The sequence below is a fragment of the Leucoraja erinacea genome, unplaced genomic scaffold (genome assembly GCF_028641065.1).
Source record: "Leucoraja erinacea ecotype New England unplaced genomic scaffold, Leri_hhj_1 Leri_369S, whole genome shotgun sequence".
NCBI lineage: Eukaryota > Metazoa > Chordata > Chondrichthyes > Rajiformes > Rajidae > Leucoraja > Leucoraja erinaceus.
Window position 1 is genome coordinate 50,164 of NW_026576270.1, and position 18,840 is coordinate 69,003.

Genomic DNA, 18,840 nt, shown 5'->3' on the forward strand with positions numbered 1-18,840 from the left:
AACCTACAAACCTGCACGTCTTTGGAGTGTTGGTGGAAACCGGAGCGCCCGGAGAAAACCCACGCAGGTCACGGGTAGAACGTGCAAACTCCGTACAGACAGCGCCCGTAGTCAGGATGGAACCCGGGTGTCTGGCGCTGTGGATGAAGCAACACTAAGGGGGGGGGGGGGGGGGGGGGGGGGGCGGTGGGAGAAACTAGAGTCCATCACAGGGCTGAACAGCAGGGAAACAGGCCCTTCGGCCCACGTTGCCCATGCTGACCAGACTGGACAAACTGGGCTACGATGCCTCTAATTACCACAGCACACGCCTGCAGTTATACACGTGGGAAATGTGTTGATGTTACAGACTGGTGCAGTAATGACGGTGGCCACAGTGAGTGGGCACTGGTCAGTGTGCTGACCCCACAGTGAGTGGCCATCGGTCAGTGTGTTGACCCCACAGTGTGAGTGGCCATCGGTCAGTGGGCTGACCACACAGTGGCCACAGGAGGTGGGGCATTGATTGGTGAACCCGCCCTGTGATTGATGCTGGGAACTGATGCATTAATGATCCTGGTGATTGATGTGTAAATGACTGCGGGAAGCAGCTGGCCAAAGATCACAAGATGCCGACTCATCACTTCATGCAGAAACCCAGAACGCTGGAGTCTGAACAGTACGTGGACAGCATAGAAACAGGCCCTTCAGCCCATCATGTCTATGCTAGCCGACCTATACTAATACCACTCGCCTGCATTAGCTCCATATCTCCCTGTGCTGCTCATCCGATACCTGTCCAGGTGCCTTTTTAACGGTTCTTGCCTCCACCACCTCCTCCGGCAGCTCCTTCCAGACTCCAACCCCCCCTCCCCTCAATTGCCTCTCCCCTGATTCTCAGACTGATGAAGGGTCTCGACCCGGAACATCACCCAAACCTTCTCTCCACAGATGCTGCCTGACCCGCTGAGTTACTCCGGCACTCTGTGAAACGCCACCTATCCATGTTCTCCACAGATGCTGCCTGACCCGCTGAGTTACTCCAGCACTCTGTGAAACGTCACCTATCCATGTTCTCCACAGATGCTGCCTGACCCGCTGAGTTACTCCAGCACTCTGTGTCTATCTTCACCCGCCAGCCAGCTTCACGATTCCATCGAGAGACTGTTTAAGAAGGAACTGCAGATGCTGGAAAATCGAAGGTAGACAAAAGTGCTGGAGAAACTCAGCGGGTGCAGCAGCATCTATGGAGCGAAGGAAATAGGCAACTTTTCGGCCCGAAACCCTTCCGGGTTTCGGCCCGAAACGTTGCCTATTTCCTTCAGGGTTTCATCCCGAAACGCTGCCTATTTCCTTTGCTCCATAGATGCTGCCTGACCCGCTGAGTTACTGTATTTTAGTCCAGACAGTGGGCTGAAAGATGGCAGATGGAGTTTAATGCGGATAGATGTGAAGTTACTCCAGTGTTACTCTGTGAAACGTCACCTATCCGTGTTCTCCACAGATGCTGCCTGAACCGCTGAGTTACTCCAGCACTCTGTGAAACGTCACCTATCCATGTTCTCCACAGATGCTGCCTGACCCGCTGAGTTACTCCAGCACTCTGTGTAACGTCACGTATCCATGTTCTCCACAGATGCTGCCTGACCCGCTGAGTTACTCCAGCACTCTGGTTGTCTATCTTCGGTTGAAACCGGCCTCTGCAGTTCACCCTTCAGCTTGCACCAGCTTCAGTTCCCAATGTCACCGAGTGTGTTGAATAATTCACTGTCCACTCCGTGTCCTCTGATGTTGGAGCTGCCTCCCCCTGGGACCCACCAGTCCACACTCACAGGGGTGTATAATGTACCCAAACGGAACAATACGGAAAGCCAGCCACACCACAACCCAATAGATAATGTAATCAACAAAATGAAACTTCAATAAATAATAAATAAAACAATACACTGCAAAACAAAATCAAAGCTCAGGACCCGAGTGCAATTGAATCAACGGTATCTATCTGTGTCTATTATAACTTTACACACAGCTCATAATCTCATACGCCTCACGGTGGTGCAGCGGGTAGAGCTGCTGCCTCACAGCGCCAGAGACCCGGGTTCCATCCTGACTACAGGTGCTGTCTGTACGGAGTTTGCACGTTCTGCCCGTGACCTGCATGGGTTTTCTCCGGGTGCTCCGGTTTCCTCCCACACTCCCAAGACCATATAACAATGACAGCACGGAAACAGGCCATCTCGGCCCTTCTAGTCCGTGCCGAACACTTATTCTCCCCTAGTCCCATCTACCTGCGCTCAGACCATAACCCTCCATTCCCGTCCATATAACTATCCAATTTATTTTTAAATGATAAAATCGAACCTGCCTCCACCCACTTCCACTGGAAGCTCATTCCACACAGCCACCACTCTCTGAGTAAAGAAAACAGGTGCAGGTTTGTAGGTTAATTGGCTTGGTGTAAATGTAAATTGTCCCCAGTGTGTGTAGGATAGTGTTAGTGTGCGGGGATCGCTGGTCGGCACGGACTCGGTGGGCCGAAGGGCCTGTTTCCGCGCTGTGTCTCTAAACCCAAAAAAATTGGTTTTAAACTAAAATCTTCTAGACATCTCATAATCTCATAGAGATCTCACCTCCCCCCTCAATCTCCTTCACCACATGGACATCAGTTGCAGCCTCTCCCCACAACACGAGGCTCCAACACAGACAACATCCTCAGCAACTGCAGATGCTGCAATCCTGATATATAATGGGGCAACTGAGCGGGTCATAGAAACATAGACAATAGGTGCAGGAGGAGGCCATTCGGCCCTTCGAGCCAGCACCGCCATTCATTGTGATCATGGCTGATCGGCCCCTATCAATAACCCGTGCCTGCCTTCTCCCCATATCCCTTGACTCCACTAGCCCCTAGAGCTCTATCTAACTCTCTCTTAAATCCATCCAGTGACTTGGCCTCCACTGCCCTCTGTGGCAGGGAATTCCACAAATTCACAACTCTGGGTGAAAACGTTTTTTCTCACCTCAGTCTTAAATGACCTCCCCTTTATTCTAAGACTGTGGTCCCTGGTTCTGGACTCGCCCAACATGGGGAACATTTTTCCTGCATCTAGCTTGTCCAGTCCTTTTATAATTTTATATGTTTCAATAAGATTCCCCCTCATCCTTCTAAACTCCAGTGAATACAAGCCTAGTCTAGCCGGGTCAGGCAGCATCTGTGGACAGGCCGATGTTTTGGGGACCAGGCTAGTGCCCATGGCTACACATTTAACTTGCAGCGGTAAGAGACGCGGTTGAGGGTGAGGACGTCCCGCCAAGCAGAGGAGGATGGTGGGGGATAGTGGAGAGTGCCGGGACATTGCTGAGATGCTGATTGCATGTCGGACAAGGGATGGGGGGGGGTTGGGGGAGTGAGGAGATGAGTTTGGTGGGGCTGGAGCAGGCAGCAACAATGGGTCTACCAGGGCAGTCCTGTTTGTCGATCTTGTGTTGGAGATAGAAGCGGGCAGTAGGCGTTGGGGAACTAACGGTTCGGGGCTGTGGTGGGGAGATGGCCAGATGTGATGGTGTCCCACTCTCTCCTGGTCCTGGTCTCTCCTGGTCCTGGTCTCCATTGGTCCTGGTCTCCCTGGTCCTGGTCTACCCCTGTCCTGGTCTCCCCTGGTCCTGGTCTCCCCTGGTCCTGGTCTCTCCTGGTCCTGGTCTCTCCTGGTCCTGGTCCTCTCCTGGTCCTGGTCTCCCCTGGTCCTGGTCTCCCATGGTCCTGGTCTCCTGGTCCTGGGTCTCCTGGTCCTGGTCTCCCCTGGTCCTGGTCTCCCTGGTCCTGGTCTCTCTCTGGTCCTGGTCTCTCCTGGTCCTGGTCTCTCTGGTCCTGGTCTCCTGGTCCTGGTCTCCCTGGTCCTGGTCTCCTGGTCCTGGTCTCCCCTGGTCCTGGTCTCCCCTGGTCCTGGTCTCCCCTGGTCCTGGTCTCCCCTGGTCCTGGTCTCCCCTGGTCCTGGTCTCTGTGCCTGGTCCTGGTCTCTCCTGGTCCTGGTCTCCCTGGTCCTGGTCTCCTGGTCCTGGTCTCACCTGGTCCTGGTCTCCATTGGTCCTGGTCTTGGTCCTGTCCTGGTCTCTCCTGGTCCTGGTCTCTCATGGTCCTGGTCTCCTGGTCCTGGTCTCCTGGTCCTGGTCTCCCCTGGTCCTGGTCTCCTGGTCCTGGTCTCCCCTGGTCCTGGTCCTGGTCTCTCTCTGGTCCTGGTCTCCTGGTCCTGGTCTCTCCTGGTCCTGGTCTCTCCTGGTCCTGGTCTCCCCTGGTCCTGGTCTCCTGGTCCTGGTCTCCCCTGGTCCTGGTCTCTCCTGGTCCTGGTCTCCTGGTCCTGGTCTCCCTGGTCCTGGTATCCCTGGTCCCAGTCTCTCCTGGTCTGGTCTCCTGGTCTGTCTGGTCTCCTGGTCCTGGTCTCCCCTGGTCCTGGTCTCCTGGTCCTGGTCTCCCCTGGTCCTGGTCTCCTGGTCCTGGTCTCCCTGGTCCTGGTCTCCTGGTCCTGGTCTCCCCTGGTCAATCTCCTGGTCCTGGTCTCCTGGTCATGGTCTCTCCTGGTCCTGGTCTCCCCGGGTCCCTGGTCTCTCACCTGGTCCTGGTCCACCTCCCCTGCCTGGTCTCCTGGTCCTGGTCTCCCCTGTCTGTCCTGGTCTCCTGGTCCTGGTCTCAACCCCGTGGTAGCTGGTCTCCCCTGGTCCTGGTCTCTCCTGGTCCTGGTCTCCTGGTCCTGGTCTCACCTGGTCCTGGTCGCCCCTGGTCCTAGTCTCCCTTCAGGTCTCCCCTGTCATGGTCCCTGGTTCTGGTCTCCATGGTCCTGGTCTCCCTGGTCCTGGTCTCCCCTGGTCCTGGTCTCCCATTGGTCCTGGTCTCCCCCGTCCTGGTCTCCATTGGTCCTGGTCTCCCCTGGTCCTGGTCTCCATTGGTCCTGGTCTCCCCTGTGGTCCTGGTCTCCCCTGGTCCTGTCTCCCCTGGTCCATGGTCTCCCCTGGTCCTGGTCTCCATTGGTCCTGGTCTCCATTGGTCCTGGTCTCCTGGTCCTGGTCTCTCCCCTGGTCCTGGTCTCCCCTGGTCCTGGTCTCCCCTGGTCCTGGTCCCCCCCTGGTCCTGGTCTCCCCTGGTCCTGGTCTCCCCTGGTCCTGGTCTCTCCTGGTCCCTGTTCTCTCCTGGTCATGGTCTCCTGGTCCTGGTCTCACCTGGTCCTGGTCTCCATTGGCTCTGGTCCTGGTCTCTGGTCTCTCTGGTCCTGGTCTCTCCTGGTCCTGGTCTCTCCTGGTCCTGGTCTCCCCTGGTCCTGGTCTCCATTGGTCCTGGTCTTGGTCCTGGTCCTGGTCTCTCCTGGTCTGGTCTCCCCTGGTCCTGGTCTCCCCTGGTCCTGGTCTCTCCTGGTCCTGGTCTCCCATGGTCCTGGTCTCCCCTGGTCCTGGTCTCCCCTGGTCCTGGTCTCTCCTCTGTCTGGGTCTCCTGGTCCTGGTCTCCCCTGGTCCTGGTCTCCCCATGGTCCTGGTCTCCTGGTCTGGTCTCCCCTGGTCCTGGTCTATCCTGGTCCTGGTCTCCCCTGGTCCTGGTCTGTTCTCCTGGTCCTGGTCTCCCCTGGTCCTGGTCTCCTCCTGGTCCTGGTCTCCCCTGGTCCTGTCTCCCCTGGTCCTGGTCTCCCTGTCGTCCTGGTCTCCCCTGGTCCTGGTCTCCTGGTCCTGGTCTCTCCTGGTCCTGGTCTCCCTGGTCCTGGTCTCCTGGGTCCTGGTCTCCTGGTCCTGTCTCCTGGTCCTGGTCTCCATTGGTCCTGGTCTCCTGGTCCTGGTCTCCTGGTCATGGTCTCCTGGTCCCTGGTCTCCTCCTGGTCCCTGGTCTCTCCTGGTCCTGGTCTCCCCTGGTCCTGGTCTCCTGGTCCTGGTCTCCCCTGGTCTGGTTCTCCCCTGGTCCTGGTCTCCCCTGGTCCTGGTCTCCATTGGTCCTGGGTCTCTCCCTGGTCCTGGTCTCCCCTGGTCCTGGTCTCTCCTGGTCCTGGTCTCCCCTGGTCCTGGTCTCCTCCTGGTCCTGGTTGGTCCTGGTCCTGGTCTCCCCCTGGTCCTGGTCCTGGTCTCCCCTGGTCCTGGTCTCCATTGGTCCTGGTCTCTCCTGGTCCTGGTCTCCATTGGTCCTGGTCCTGGTCTCCCCTGGTTCTGGTCTCACCTGGTCTTGGTCTCCATTGGTCCTGGTCTCTCCTGGTCCTGGTCTTCATTGGTGGGGTCACAGTTCAGGGGTCAGTCCAGAGGTACATGAGGGTTGACTCCTGGCCTGAGTGAAGGTCTGACCACATATTGTACACTGCAGCACAACCCAGTGTGACAAAGGTCCCCGTTGATCACCCTGTCCCCTTGACCAAAGATCCTACAGTGAACAAGATAGTCCACTCGACGAACAAGACACAGTACGGCCATGGGCAGATTCATGGGTCATTCTCGGCCCCATTTCCGTAACCGGCTTCCGTCTCCACACCAAAGATCCCATCGCGGAGCAAAGATACTAGTGCGGAGACGGAAATGGTTACGGAAACATCCTCGTAAAAATAAAAGTTATTTGGTAAAAATCTTCTCCCCATTTTCAGAATTTTAATTTATTAACACAAACTGTTCCCCGGCAACGTTGATTACAGTGCGGGTCGGGACGGGTCGGGTCAGGTCGGGTCGGGTTACGGGAATGGATGATAAAAAGGCCCACGTTCTGCTCTGTTGCGTACTACACGTCAGCCCATTGCATTTAGCAGGAGTGGTCTATCTTGCCCCGCTATAGGATCTTTGCCTTTGACCATGCTGGGAAACCTGGCACACTCATCCAATGGCCAGTTGGTGCAAAGATCACCTCACCCCAACCCTACCCAATACACTCGTCATTGCAAGACACCAGAGCACGGTTGAATGAGGTGGGGGGGAGGGAGGGGGGGGATAAACTAATGAATAGACTAATTAACACAGGAAATCAAAGAACTAATTATCTTTGCAAACCAGTGTACTGTTGCAGTGAGAAAACAGGAAGGTAATTAACGGCAGCCCACATACTAATAGATCAATAAATAATGCAGAAAGCCGCTTTGCTGATTAATGCAACTATCCGGTGCAAGAAATGACGCATTAATTACGCAACCTGGGCGGATGATGGATGCATGAACAGTGGCAACAATGACTAACTGTTGCATTAATTGATGCTGGAAATGAGAGCCAATTACCACAGGGAAACGCTAAATGCAAAGATATTGTCTTGCTGATTATTGCCGGCTTTCAATGCGCTCGTTAAATGCGGGGAATCCTCCCCAGAGCTAATTAAAGGAGGAAACCAAACAATGAATTAACATTGAGAAACAATGCACAAACTAATGGGAGAGATGGGTGCAATAATTCCCATGGATGCGATGCATTTCGGCAGGAAACTGGTGCATGAATTATTGGGGAAATCAAATGGTGAAAACATCAGCCATTATTTGAAGTAAACCAAAGTATTCACGCATGTAAGGTCTTGTTCTACTGGTGAATGCAGGGAGGCAGTCATGTTAAACTGTAAGGGAGAGAGGTTCAGTAATAATTACAGGGGCACTGCAGCGCTGCTGACATTGACGCTGGTGCAACAGGTAATGCAGGAGATCTTTAACATCAGACACCGCTGTGCAGATTAGGACTGGAAAACAGATGCAATGCAAGAAATCGGTGAGCCAATTACAATAGGTATTGGCGCAATCATCCATGCACTTTGGGCAAATGAACCAATTAACACAGGAAACCAAGAAGCTGATTGACTCGAGTAAATGAAACATCACGTCTTGGAGGAAGCAAAGATTCACAGGGACCGAGAAACATGGGAACAAATTTATCCAAAAACTGCAGAGTTGTGGATGTAGATGTAGCCCAGTCCCACACAGACCACACTCCCCACCATTGTAGATGTAGCCCAGTCCCACACACACACCACACTCCCCACCATTGTAGATGTAGCCCAGTCCCACACACACCACACTCCCCACCATTGTAGATGTAGCCCAGTCCCACACACACCACACTCCCCACCATTGTAGATGTAGCCCAGTCCATCACACACACCACCATTGTAGATGTAGATGGAGCCCAGTCCCACACTCCCCACCATTGGAGATGTAGCCCAGTCCATCACACACACACACCACACTCCCCACCATTGTAGATGTAGCCCAGTCCCACACACACCACACTCCCCACCATTGTAGATGCAGCCCAGTCCCACACACACCACACACTCCCCACCATTGTAGATGTAGCCCAGTCCCACACACACCACACTCCCCACCATTGTAGATGTAGCCCAGTCCCACACACACCCACACTCCCCACCATTGTAGATGTAGCTCAGTCCCACACACACCACACTCCCCACCATTGTAGATGTAGCCCAGTCCCACACACACACCCCCCCACCATTGTAGATGTAGCCCAGTCCCACACACACCACTCTCCCCACCATTGTAGATGTAGCCCAGTCCCACACACACCACACTCCCCACCATTTTAGATGTAGCCCAGTCCCACACACACCACACTCCCCACCATTGTAGATGTAGCCCAGTCCCACACACACACCCCCCACCATTGTAGATGTAGCCCAGTCCCACACACACCACACTCCCCACCATTGTAGATGTAGCCCAGTCCATCACACACACCACACTCCCCACCATTGTAGATGTAGCCCAGTCCCACACACACACCACACTCCCCACCACTGTAGATGTAGCCCAGTCCCACACACACCACACACTCCCCACCATTGTAGATGTAGCCCAGTCCCACACACACCACACTCCCCACCATTGTAGATGTAGCCCAGTCCCACACACACCACACTCCCCACCATTGTAGATGTAGCCCAGTCCCACACACACCACACCCCCCACCATTGTAGATGTAGCCCAGTCCCACACACACCACACTCCCCACCATTGTAGATGTAGCCCAGTCCCACACACACACACTCCCCACCATTGTAGATGTAGCCCAGTCCCACACACACCACACTCCCCACCATTGTAGATGTGGCCCAGTCCCACACACACCACACTCCCCACCATTGTAGATGTAGCCCAGTCCCCCACACACCACACTCCCCACCATTGTAGATGTAGCCCAGTCCATCACACACACCACACTCCCCACCATTGACTCCATCTACACTTCACGCTGCCTCGGTAAAGCAGCCGACATCATCAAAGACGTGTCCCTGTCCCACCCCGGTCATTCCTTCTTCTCCCTGCTCCCGTCCGGCAGAAGGTACAGAAGCTTGAAAGCGTGCACCACCAGACTCAGGAACAGCTTCTTCCCCTGTTATCAGGCTCGTGAACGGTCCTTCCATAATCTCAGCCGTAGCCCCGATCTTCCAACCTATCCCATCGTGGACCAGCACTTTTTTTAAATCTGCACTTTCTCCGCAACTGTAACGTTATGACATTATATTCCCTGTGGTATTTTCCATGGCCTGCTGTAGGTGTGTAGTTTATTGTACTGTGTACCGTGCGCCTTGACTGGAGAGCATGTGGACAAAGCATTTCCCTGTACCTCAGTACACGTGGCAATGAGCCAACACCAAGATCTCTCCAGTTGACACTTGTCCAGTCACAAGTGGATCTTCCACCATGATGTAAGGGTGACCTGCCTCTTCAACATTGCCCCAAACAGCAGCACCATCTCCTTGCCAGTCCACCCTTCAGAGTACAAAACCATGAGAGGAATAGATCGGGTAGATGCCCAGAGTAGGGGAATCGAGGACCAGAGGACACAGGTTCAAGGTGAAGGGGAAAAGATTTAACAGGAACCTGAGGGGCAACTTTTCCACACAGAAACATAGAAATTAGGTGCAGGAGTAGGCCATTCGGCCCTTCGAGCCTGCACCGCCATTCAATATGATCATGGCTGATCATCCAACTCAGTATCCCGTACCTGCCTTCTCTCCATACCCCCTGATTCTCTTAGCCACAAGGGCCACATCTAACTCCCTCTTAAATACAGCCAATGAACTGGCCTCAACTACATTCTGTGGCAGAGAGTTCCAGAGATTCACCACTCTCTGTGTGAAAAGAGGGTGGTGGGTGTTTGGAACGAGCTGCCGGAGGAGGTAGCTGAGGCTGGGACTATCCCAACGTTTAAGAAGCAGACAGGTACATGGATAGTGTTTAAGAGGGAACTGCAGATGCTGGAGTTACACAAAAAAGCTGGAGAAACTCAGCGGGTGCAGCAGCATCTATGGAGCGAAGGAAATAGGCAACGTTTCGGGCCGAAACCCTTCTTCAGACTGATCGGGGGCGGGGGTGGGTGGGGACAAGAAAGGGAAAAGGAGGAGGAGTCTGCATCCCGGGGGCATGAACATCGAATTCTCCCAATTTTGTTAGTCCTTGCTGTCTTGGAGCCTCCCATCCCCCAGCCTAGGTACATGGATAGGACAGGTTTGGAGGGATATGGGCCAAACGTGGGCAGGTGGGACTAGTGTAGTGTAGATGGGGCATGTTGGTCGGGGTGGGACTAGTGTAGACGGGGCATGTTGGTCGGGGTGGGACTAGTGTAGACGGGGCATGTTGGTCGGGGTGGGACTAGTGTAGACGGGGCATGTTGGTCGGGTGGGACTAGTGTAGATGGGGCATGTTGGTCGGGGTGGGACTAGTGTAGACGGGGCATGTTGGTCGGGGGGGACTAGTGTAGATGGGGCATGTTGGTCGGGGTGGGACTAGTGTAGACGGGGCATGTTGGTCGGGTAGTGGACGGGCTAGTGGTAGGGTGGGGCATGTAGTTGGTCGGGGTGGGACTAGTGTAGACGGGGCATGTTGGTCGGGGTGGGACTAGTGTAGATGGGGCATGTTGGTCGGGGTGGGACTAGTGTAGATGGGGCATGTTGGTCGGGGTGGGGACTAGTGTAGACGGGGCATGTTGGTCGTAACTGTATGGGACTAGTGTAGACGGGGGCATGTTGGTCGGGGTGGGACTAGTGTAGATGGGGCATGTTGGTCGGGGTGGGACTAGTGTAGATGGGGCATGTTGGTCGGGGTGGGACTAGTGTAGATGGGGTATGTTGGTCGGGGTGGGACTAGTGTAGACGGGGCATGTTGGTCGGGGTGGGACTAGTGTAGACGGGGCATGTTGGTCGCACTGTATCTCTCTCTCTCTGTCTGTCTCTGTGTCCCTCTACGTCTCTTTCTCGTGCTATCTGTGGGACTAGTGTAGATGGGGCATGTTGGTCGGGGTGGGACTAGTGTAGACGGGGCATGTTGGTCGGGGGTGGGACTAGTGTAGACGGGGCATGTTGGTCGGGGTGGGACTAGTGTAGACGGGGCATGTTGGTCGGGGTGGGACTAGTGTAGACGGGGCATGTTGGTCGGGGGTGGGACTAGTGTAGACGGGGCATGTTGGTCGGGGTGGGACTAGTGTAGACGGGGCATGTTGGTCGGGGTGGGACTAGTGTAGATGGGGCATGTTGGTCGGGGTGGGACTAGTGTAGATGGGGTATGTTGGTCGGGGTGGGACTAGTGTAGATGGGGCATGTTGGTCGGGGTGGGACTAGTGTAGACGGGGCATGTTGGTCGGAGTGGAACTAATGTAGATGGGGCATGTTGGTCGGGGTGGGACTAGTGTAGATGGGGCATGTTGGTCGGGGTGGGACTAGTGTAGACGGGGCATGTTGGTCGGGGTGGGACTAGTGTAGACGGGGCATGTTGGTCGGGGTGGGACTAGTGTAGACGGGGCACGTTAGTGGGGGGGGGACTAGTGGGGACGGGGCATGTTGGTCGGGGTGGGGACTAGTGTAGACCGGGGCATGTTGGTCGGGGTGGGACTAGTGTAGACGGGGCATGTTGGTCGGGGTGGGACTAGTGTAGACGGGGCATGTTGGTCGGGGGTGGGACTAGTGTAGATGGGGCATGTTTGGTCGGGTGGGACTAGTGTAGATGGGGCATGTTGGTCGGGGTGGGACTAGTGTAGATGGGGCATGTTGGTCGGGGTGGGACTAGTGTAGATGGGGCATGTTGGTCGGGGTGGGACTAGTGTAGATGGGGCATGTTGGTCGGGGTGGGACTAGTGTAGACGGGCATGTTGGTCGGGGTGGGACTAGTGTAGACGGGGCATGTTGGTCGGGGTGGGACTAGTGTAGATGGGGCATGTTGGTCGGGGTGGGACTAGTGTAGATGGGGCATGTTGGTCGGGTGGGACTAGTGTAGATGGGCATGTTGGTCGGGGTGGGGACTAGTGTAGATGGGGCATGTTGGTCGGGGGTGGGACTAGTGTAGATGGGGCATGTTGGTCGGGGTGGGACTAGTGTAGATGGGGCATGTTGGTCGGGGTGGGACTAGTGTAGATGGGGCATGTTGGTCGGGGTGGGACTAGTGTAGATGGGGCATGTTGGTCGGGGTGGGACTAGTGTAGATGGGGCATGTTGGTCGGGGTGGGACTAGTGTAGATGGGGCATGTTGGTCGGGGTGGGACTAGTGTAGATGGGGCATGGTGGTCGGGGTGGGACTAGTGGAGATGGGGCAGGTTGGTGGGGGTGGGACTAGTGTAGACGGGGCATGTTGGTCGGGGTGGGACTAGTGTAGACGGGGCATGTTGGTCGGGGTGGGACTAGTGTAGATGGGGCATGTTGGTCGGGGTGGGACTAGTGTAGACGGGGCATGTTGGTCGGGGTGGGACTAGTGTAGACGGGGCATGTTGGTCGGGGGTGGGACTAGTGTAGATGGGGCATGTTGGTCGGGGTGGGGACTAGTGTGTAGACGGGGCATGTTGGTCGGGGTGGGACTAGTGTAGATGGGGCATGTTGGTCGGGGTGGGACTAGTGTAGACGGGGGGCATGTTGGTCGGGGTGGGACTAGTGTAGATGGGACATGTTGGTTGGGGTGGGACTAGTGTAGACGGGGCATGTTGGTCGGGATGGGACTAGTGTAGATGGGGTATGTTGGTTGGGGTGGGTCTTGTCCAGATGGGCATGTTGGTCGGGGTGGGACTAGTGTAGATGGGGCATGTTGGTCGGGGTGGGACTAGTGTAGACGGGGCATGTTGGTCGGGGTGGGACTAGTGTAGACGGGGCATGTTGGTCGGGGTGGGACTAGTGTAGATGGGGCATGTTGGTCGGGGTGGGACTAGTGTAGATGGGGCATGTTGGTCGGGGTGGGACTAGTGTAGATGGGGCATGTTGGTCGGGGTGGGACTAGTGTAGACGGGGCATGTTGGTCGGGGGGGACTAGTGTAGACGGGGCATGTTGGTCGGGGGGTGGGACTAGTGTAGACGGGGGGCATGTTGGTCGGGGTGGGACTAGTGTAGACGGGGCATGTTGGTCGGGGGTGGGACTAGTGTAGACGGGCATGTTGGTCGGGGTGGGACTAGTGTAGATGGGGCATGTTGGTCGGGGTGGGACTAGTGTAGATGGGGCATGTTGGTCGGGGTGGGGGCTAGTGTAGGTTGGGACTAGTGTAGAGGCATGTTGGTCGGGGGGGTGGGACTAGTGTAGACGGGGGGGCATGTTGGTCGGGGTGGGACAAGTGTAGATGGGGCATGTGGGTCGGGGTGGGACTAGTGTAGATGGGGCATGTTGGTCGGGGTGGGACTAGTGTAGATGGGGCATGTTGGTCGGGGTGGGACTAGTGTAGATGGGGCATGTTGGTCGGGGTGGGACTAGTGTAGATGGGGCATGTTGGTTCGCGGTGGGTCTAGTGTAGATGGGGCATGTTGGTCGGGGTGGGACTAGTGTAGATGGGGCATGTTGGTCGGGGTGGGACTAGTGTAGATGGGGCATGTTGGTCGGGGTGGGACTAGTTATAGATGGGGCATGTTGGTCGGGGTGGGGACTAGTGTAGATGGGGCATGTTGGTCGGGGGTGGGTCGGGGTGGAACATGTTGGTCGGGTCGGGGTGGGACTAGTGTAGTTGGGGCATGTTGGTCGGGCTGGGAGTAGTAGTGTAGATGGGGCATGTTGGTCGGGGTGGGACTAGTGTAGATGGGGCATGTTGGTCGGGGTGGGACTAGTGTAGATGGGGCATGTTGGTCGGGTGGGACTAGTGTAGACGGGGCATGTTGGTCGGGGTGGGACTAGTGTAGATGGGGCTCGTAGGTCGGGGTGGGACTAGTGTAGATGGGGCATGTTGGTCGGGGTGGGACTAGTGTAGACGGGGCATGTTGGTCGGGGTGGGACTAGTGTAGACGGGGCATGTTGGTTGGGGGGGTGGGACTAGGGTAGATGGGGGCATGTTGGTCGGGGTGGGACTGGGACTAGTGTAGATGGGGCATGTTGGTCGGGGGGGAACTTGTGTAGATGGGGAATGTTGGCATGTTGGTCGGGGTGGGACTAGTGTAGACGGGGCATGTTGGTCGGGGTGGGACTAGTGTAGACGGGGGCATGTTGGTCGGGGTGGGACTAGTGTAGATGGGGCATGTTGGTCGGGGTGGGACTAGTGTAGATGGGGCATGTTGGTCGGGGTGGGACTAGTGTAGACGGGGCATGTTGGTCGGGGTGGGACTAGTGTAGACGGGGCATGTTGGTCGGGGTGGGACTAGTGTAGATGGGGCATGTTGGTCGGGGTGGGACTAGTGTAGATGGGGCATGTTGGTCGGGGGTGGGACTAGTGTAGATGGGGCATGTTGGTCGGGGTGGGACTAGTGTAGACGGGGCATGTTGGTCGGGGTGGGACTAGTGTAGATGGGGCATGTTGGTCGGGGTGGGACTAGTGTAGATGGGGCATGTTGGTCGGGGTGGGACTAGTGTAGATGGGGCATGTTGGTCGGGGTGGGACTAGTGTAGATGGGGCATGTTGGTCGGGGTGGGACTAGTGTAGATGGGGCATGTTGGTCGGGGTGGGACTAGTGTAGATGGGGCATGTTGGTCGGGGTGGGGACTAGTGTAGATGGGGCATGTTGGTCGGGGTGGGACTAGTGTAGATGGGGCATGTTGGTCGGGGTGGGACTAGTGTAGACGGGGCACGTTGGTCGGGGTGGGACTAGTGTAGATGGGGCATGTTGGTCGGGGTGGGACTAGTGTAGACGGGGCATGTTGGTCGGGGGTGGGACTAGTGTAGATGGGGCATGTTGGTCGGGGTGGGACTAGTGTAGATGGGGCATGTTGGTCGGGTGGGGATAGTTTAGATGGGGCATGTTGGTCGGGGTGGGGCTAGTGTAGATGGGGCATGTTGGTCGGGGTGGGACTAGTGTAGATGGGGCATGTTGGTCGGGGGGGGACTAGTGTAGATGGGGCATGTAGGTCGGGGTTGGACTAGTGTAGGTGGGGCTTGTTGTGCGGGGTGGGACGAGTGTAGAGGGTGCATGTTGTTCGGGGTGGGACGAGTGAAGAGGGGGCATGTTGGGCGGGGTGGGACTAGTGGAGATGGGGCATGTTGGTCGGGGTGGGACTAGTGTAGATGGGGCATGTTGGTCGGGGTGGGACTAGTGTAGATGGGGCATGTTGGTCGGGGTGGGCGTAGTGTAGATGGGGCGTGTTGGTCGGGGTGGGGGTAGTGTTGGTCGGGGTGGGACTAGTGTAGATGGGGCATGTTGGTCGGGGTGGGGTGGGACTAGTGTAGATGGGGCATGTTGGTCGGGGTGGGACTAGTGTAGATGGGGCATGTTGGTCGGGGTGGGACTAGTGTAGTGGGGCATGGGGTGTTGTTGGTCGGGGGTGGGACTAGTGTAGATGGGGCATGTTGGTCGGGTGGGAATAGTTTAGATGTGGCATGATGATCAGGGTTGGACTAGTGTTGATGGGGCATGTTGGTCAGGGTAGGACTAGTGTAGATCGGGCATGTTGGTCGGGGTAGGACTAGTGTAGATCGTGGGGCATGTTGGTCGGGGTGGGTCTAGTGTAGATGGGGCATGTTGGTCGGGGTGGGACTAGTGTTGATGGGGCATGTTGGTCGGGGTTGGGACTAGTTTAGATGGGGCATGTTGGTCGGGGTGGGAGTAGTGTAGATGGGGCATGTTGGTCGGGGGGTGGGACTAGTGTAGATGGGGCATGTTGGTCGGGTGGGACTAGTGTAGATGCGGCATGTTGGTCGGGATGGGACTAATGTAGATGCGACATGTTGGTCGGGGTGGGACTAGTGTAGATGGGGCATGTTGGTCGGGGTGGGGACTAGTGTATAGATAGGGGCATGTTGGTCGGGGTGGGACTAGTGTAGACGGGGGCATGTTGGTCGGGGTGGGACTAGTGTAGACGGGGCGTGGTGGTCGGGGTGGGGCTAGGGTGGGTGGGGCATGTTGGTCGGGGTGGGACTAGTGTAGGTGTGGGCTTGTTGGTCGGGGTGGGACTAGTGTAGATGGGGCATGTTGGTCGGGGTGGGACTAGTGTAGACGGGGCATGTTGGTCGGGGTGGGACTAGTGTAGATGGGGCATGTTGGTCGGGGTGGGACTAGTGTAGACGGGGCATGTTGGTCGGGGTGGGACTAGTGTAGATGGGGCATGTAGGGCCTGTTTCCACACTGTATCACTCGGTGACTAGTGTAGACGGGGCATGTTGGTCGGGGTGGGACTAGTGTAGACGGGGCATGTTGGTCGGGGTGGGACTAGTGTAGACGGGGCATGTTGGTCGGGGTGGGACTAGTGTAGACGGGGCATGTTGGTCGGGGTGGGACTAGTGTAGACGGGGCATGTTGGTCGGGGTGGGACTAGTGTAGACGGGGCATGTTGGTCGGGGTGGGACTAGTGTAGACGGGGCATGTTGGTCGGGGTGGGACTAGTGTAGACGGGGCATGTTGGTCGGGGTGGGACTAGTGTAGACGGGGCATGTTGGTCGGGGTGGGACTTGGACTAGTGTAGACGGGGCATGTTGGTCGGGGTGGGACTAGTGTAGATGGGGCATGTTGGTCGGGGGTGGGACTAGTGTAGATGGGGCAGGTTGGTCGGGGTGGGACTAGTGTAGATGGGGCATGTTGGTCGGGGTGGGACTAGTGTAGATGGGGCATGTTGGTCGGTGTGGGACTAGTGTAGATGGGGCATGTTGGTCGGGGTGGGACTAGTGTAGATGGGGCATGTTGGTCGGGGTGGGACTAGTGTAGATGGGGCATGTTGGTCGGGGTGGGACTAGTGTAGATGGGGCATGTTGGTCGGTGTGGGACTAGTGTAGACGGGGCATGATGGTCGGGGTGTGACTAGTGTAGATGGGGCATGTTGGTCGGGGTGGGACTAGTGTAGATGGGGCATGTTGGTCGGGGTGGGACTAGTGTAGATGGGGCATGTTTGGTCGGGGTGGGACTAGTGTAGATGGGGCATGTTGGTCGGGGTGGGACTAGTGTAGATGGGGCATGTGTTGGTCGGGGTGGAACTAGTGTAGATGGGGCATGTTGGTCGGGGTGGGACTAGTGTAGATGGGGCATGTTGGTCGGGGTGGGACTAGTGTAGATGGGGCATGTTGGTCGGGGTGGGACTAGTGTAGACGGGGCATGTTGGTCGGGGTGGGACTAGTGTAGACGGGGCATGTTGGTCGGGGTGGGATTAGGGTAGATGGGTCTTGTTGGTCGTGGTGGAAGAAGTGTGGACGGGGCATGTTGGCCAGTGTGGGCCTAGTGTAGATGGGGCTTGTTGGTGGCGGTGGGACTAGTGTAGATGGGGCATGTTGGTCAGGGTGGGCTGAAGGGCCTGTTTCCACGCTGTATCACTCTATGACTCTAACAACAAAAGCTTTTCACTGAACCACAGTCCACGTGACAATAAACTCCCATTGTGTTGGAGTGTTCCTGCTTTCTCTAGTAATTCACCCACGTAGATGAACCTGTGAGGTATGGCTGCCCAGCCTGCAGCTGTACGTTTTCTCTCTCTTTTTTAATTTTTAGTTAGTTGCGTTTTCTGTTCTGGAGCTCTAAGCTTTTTATGTGGGGTGGGGGGGGGAAGGGAGAAACTACTTTTCAAGGTCCCTACGTGGTCGGAGAGGCAGCTTTACTCCGAGCAACGTCTCGACCGATCCTCGCGGCCTACCAGCGGGGCCTGGAGCTGCGTTTCCTGTCGGGGACCGCCCAGAACCTCGGCTTCGGCGGCAGCGGCACAGCGCTGGAGCGCTATCACGGAGCGGGCGATGCTTTGCCCGGGTCGCCGTGCTGGAACTCCGGTGAGCTGAAGACCGCTGATGAAACATCGGTGAGCTGCGGTCTGTGGAGCGGCCAGCCGCGGGCGGTGGCGCTGGCTTTAACATCGGGAGCCAGGGATCTCTCGCTGAGATCACCAGTGGTGGAGCTCCATCCAGCGCGGCTGTCGGCTTCGGAAACCGCGGTCTCCAGTACAGAAGCGGCCGTTCCAGGTGTCCCAAGCCACTGGGAGGATTCTCCCGACACTGGAGCACCATCACCCGGCAAGAACGGCCTGGAACATCCAGCCTCAATAGGCCCGACTATGGGTGGACTGGGGATGGCGACTGGACTTTGTGCCTTCCCTCATAATGGGACCATTGTGGGGGGATGTTTTTATGTTTAGATTTCTTCGTTATTGTTATGTCTGTATTCTTTCTTTATGTGCTGCATTGGCAAGAAGCATTTCACTACACCTAGGTATATGCGACCAATAAAATAACCTTTGAACCTTATTATTCCATGCCATTTATAATCCACTACACATATATGCATGCCACCCACTACATGGTATTACAGTACTACACCATCTATTACGGCACGACACTAACGCTGACAGCCACGCCCAGCTGGAGATGCATGGCTGGCAGTTGGAATGTTCTGTAGTACTTATGGAATAAATACTAATGTTTCACCATGTGTGTTGTCGTGTGTGATTCACACAACATGGTGTCAGGAGTGGGATACGACCCCACGCCTACACGGGGTTTTGTACCGTGGGATTATGCTTCATCCTACTCACCAGACATTTCATGGACCTTTCAACC

General features: G+C 56.3%; 1 protein-coding gene across 1 annotated transcript in view; it reads right to left on the bottom strand.

Annotated features, from left to right (window-relative positions):
- LOC129693617 (dentin matrix acidic phosphoprotein 1-like) overlaps positions 1 to 5,943 on the bottom strand; it is a 35,603-nt gene extending 29,660 nt beyond the window's left edge. The window contains exon 1 of the mRNA XM_055630408.1: positions 5,191 to 5,943. Coding sequence (XP_055486383.1) covers positions 5,191 to 5,943 — 753 coding nt within the window. The remainder of the gene's footprint in view (positions 1 to 5,190) is intronic.
- Between the last annotated feature and the right edge of the window lie 12,897 nt (positions 5,944 to 18,840).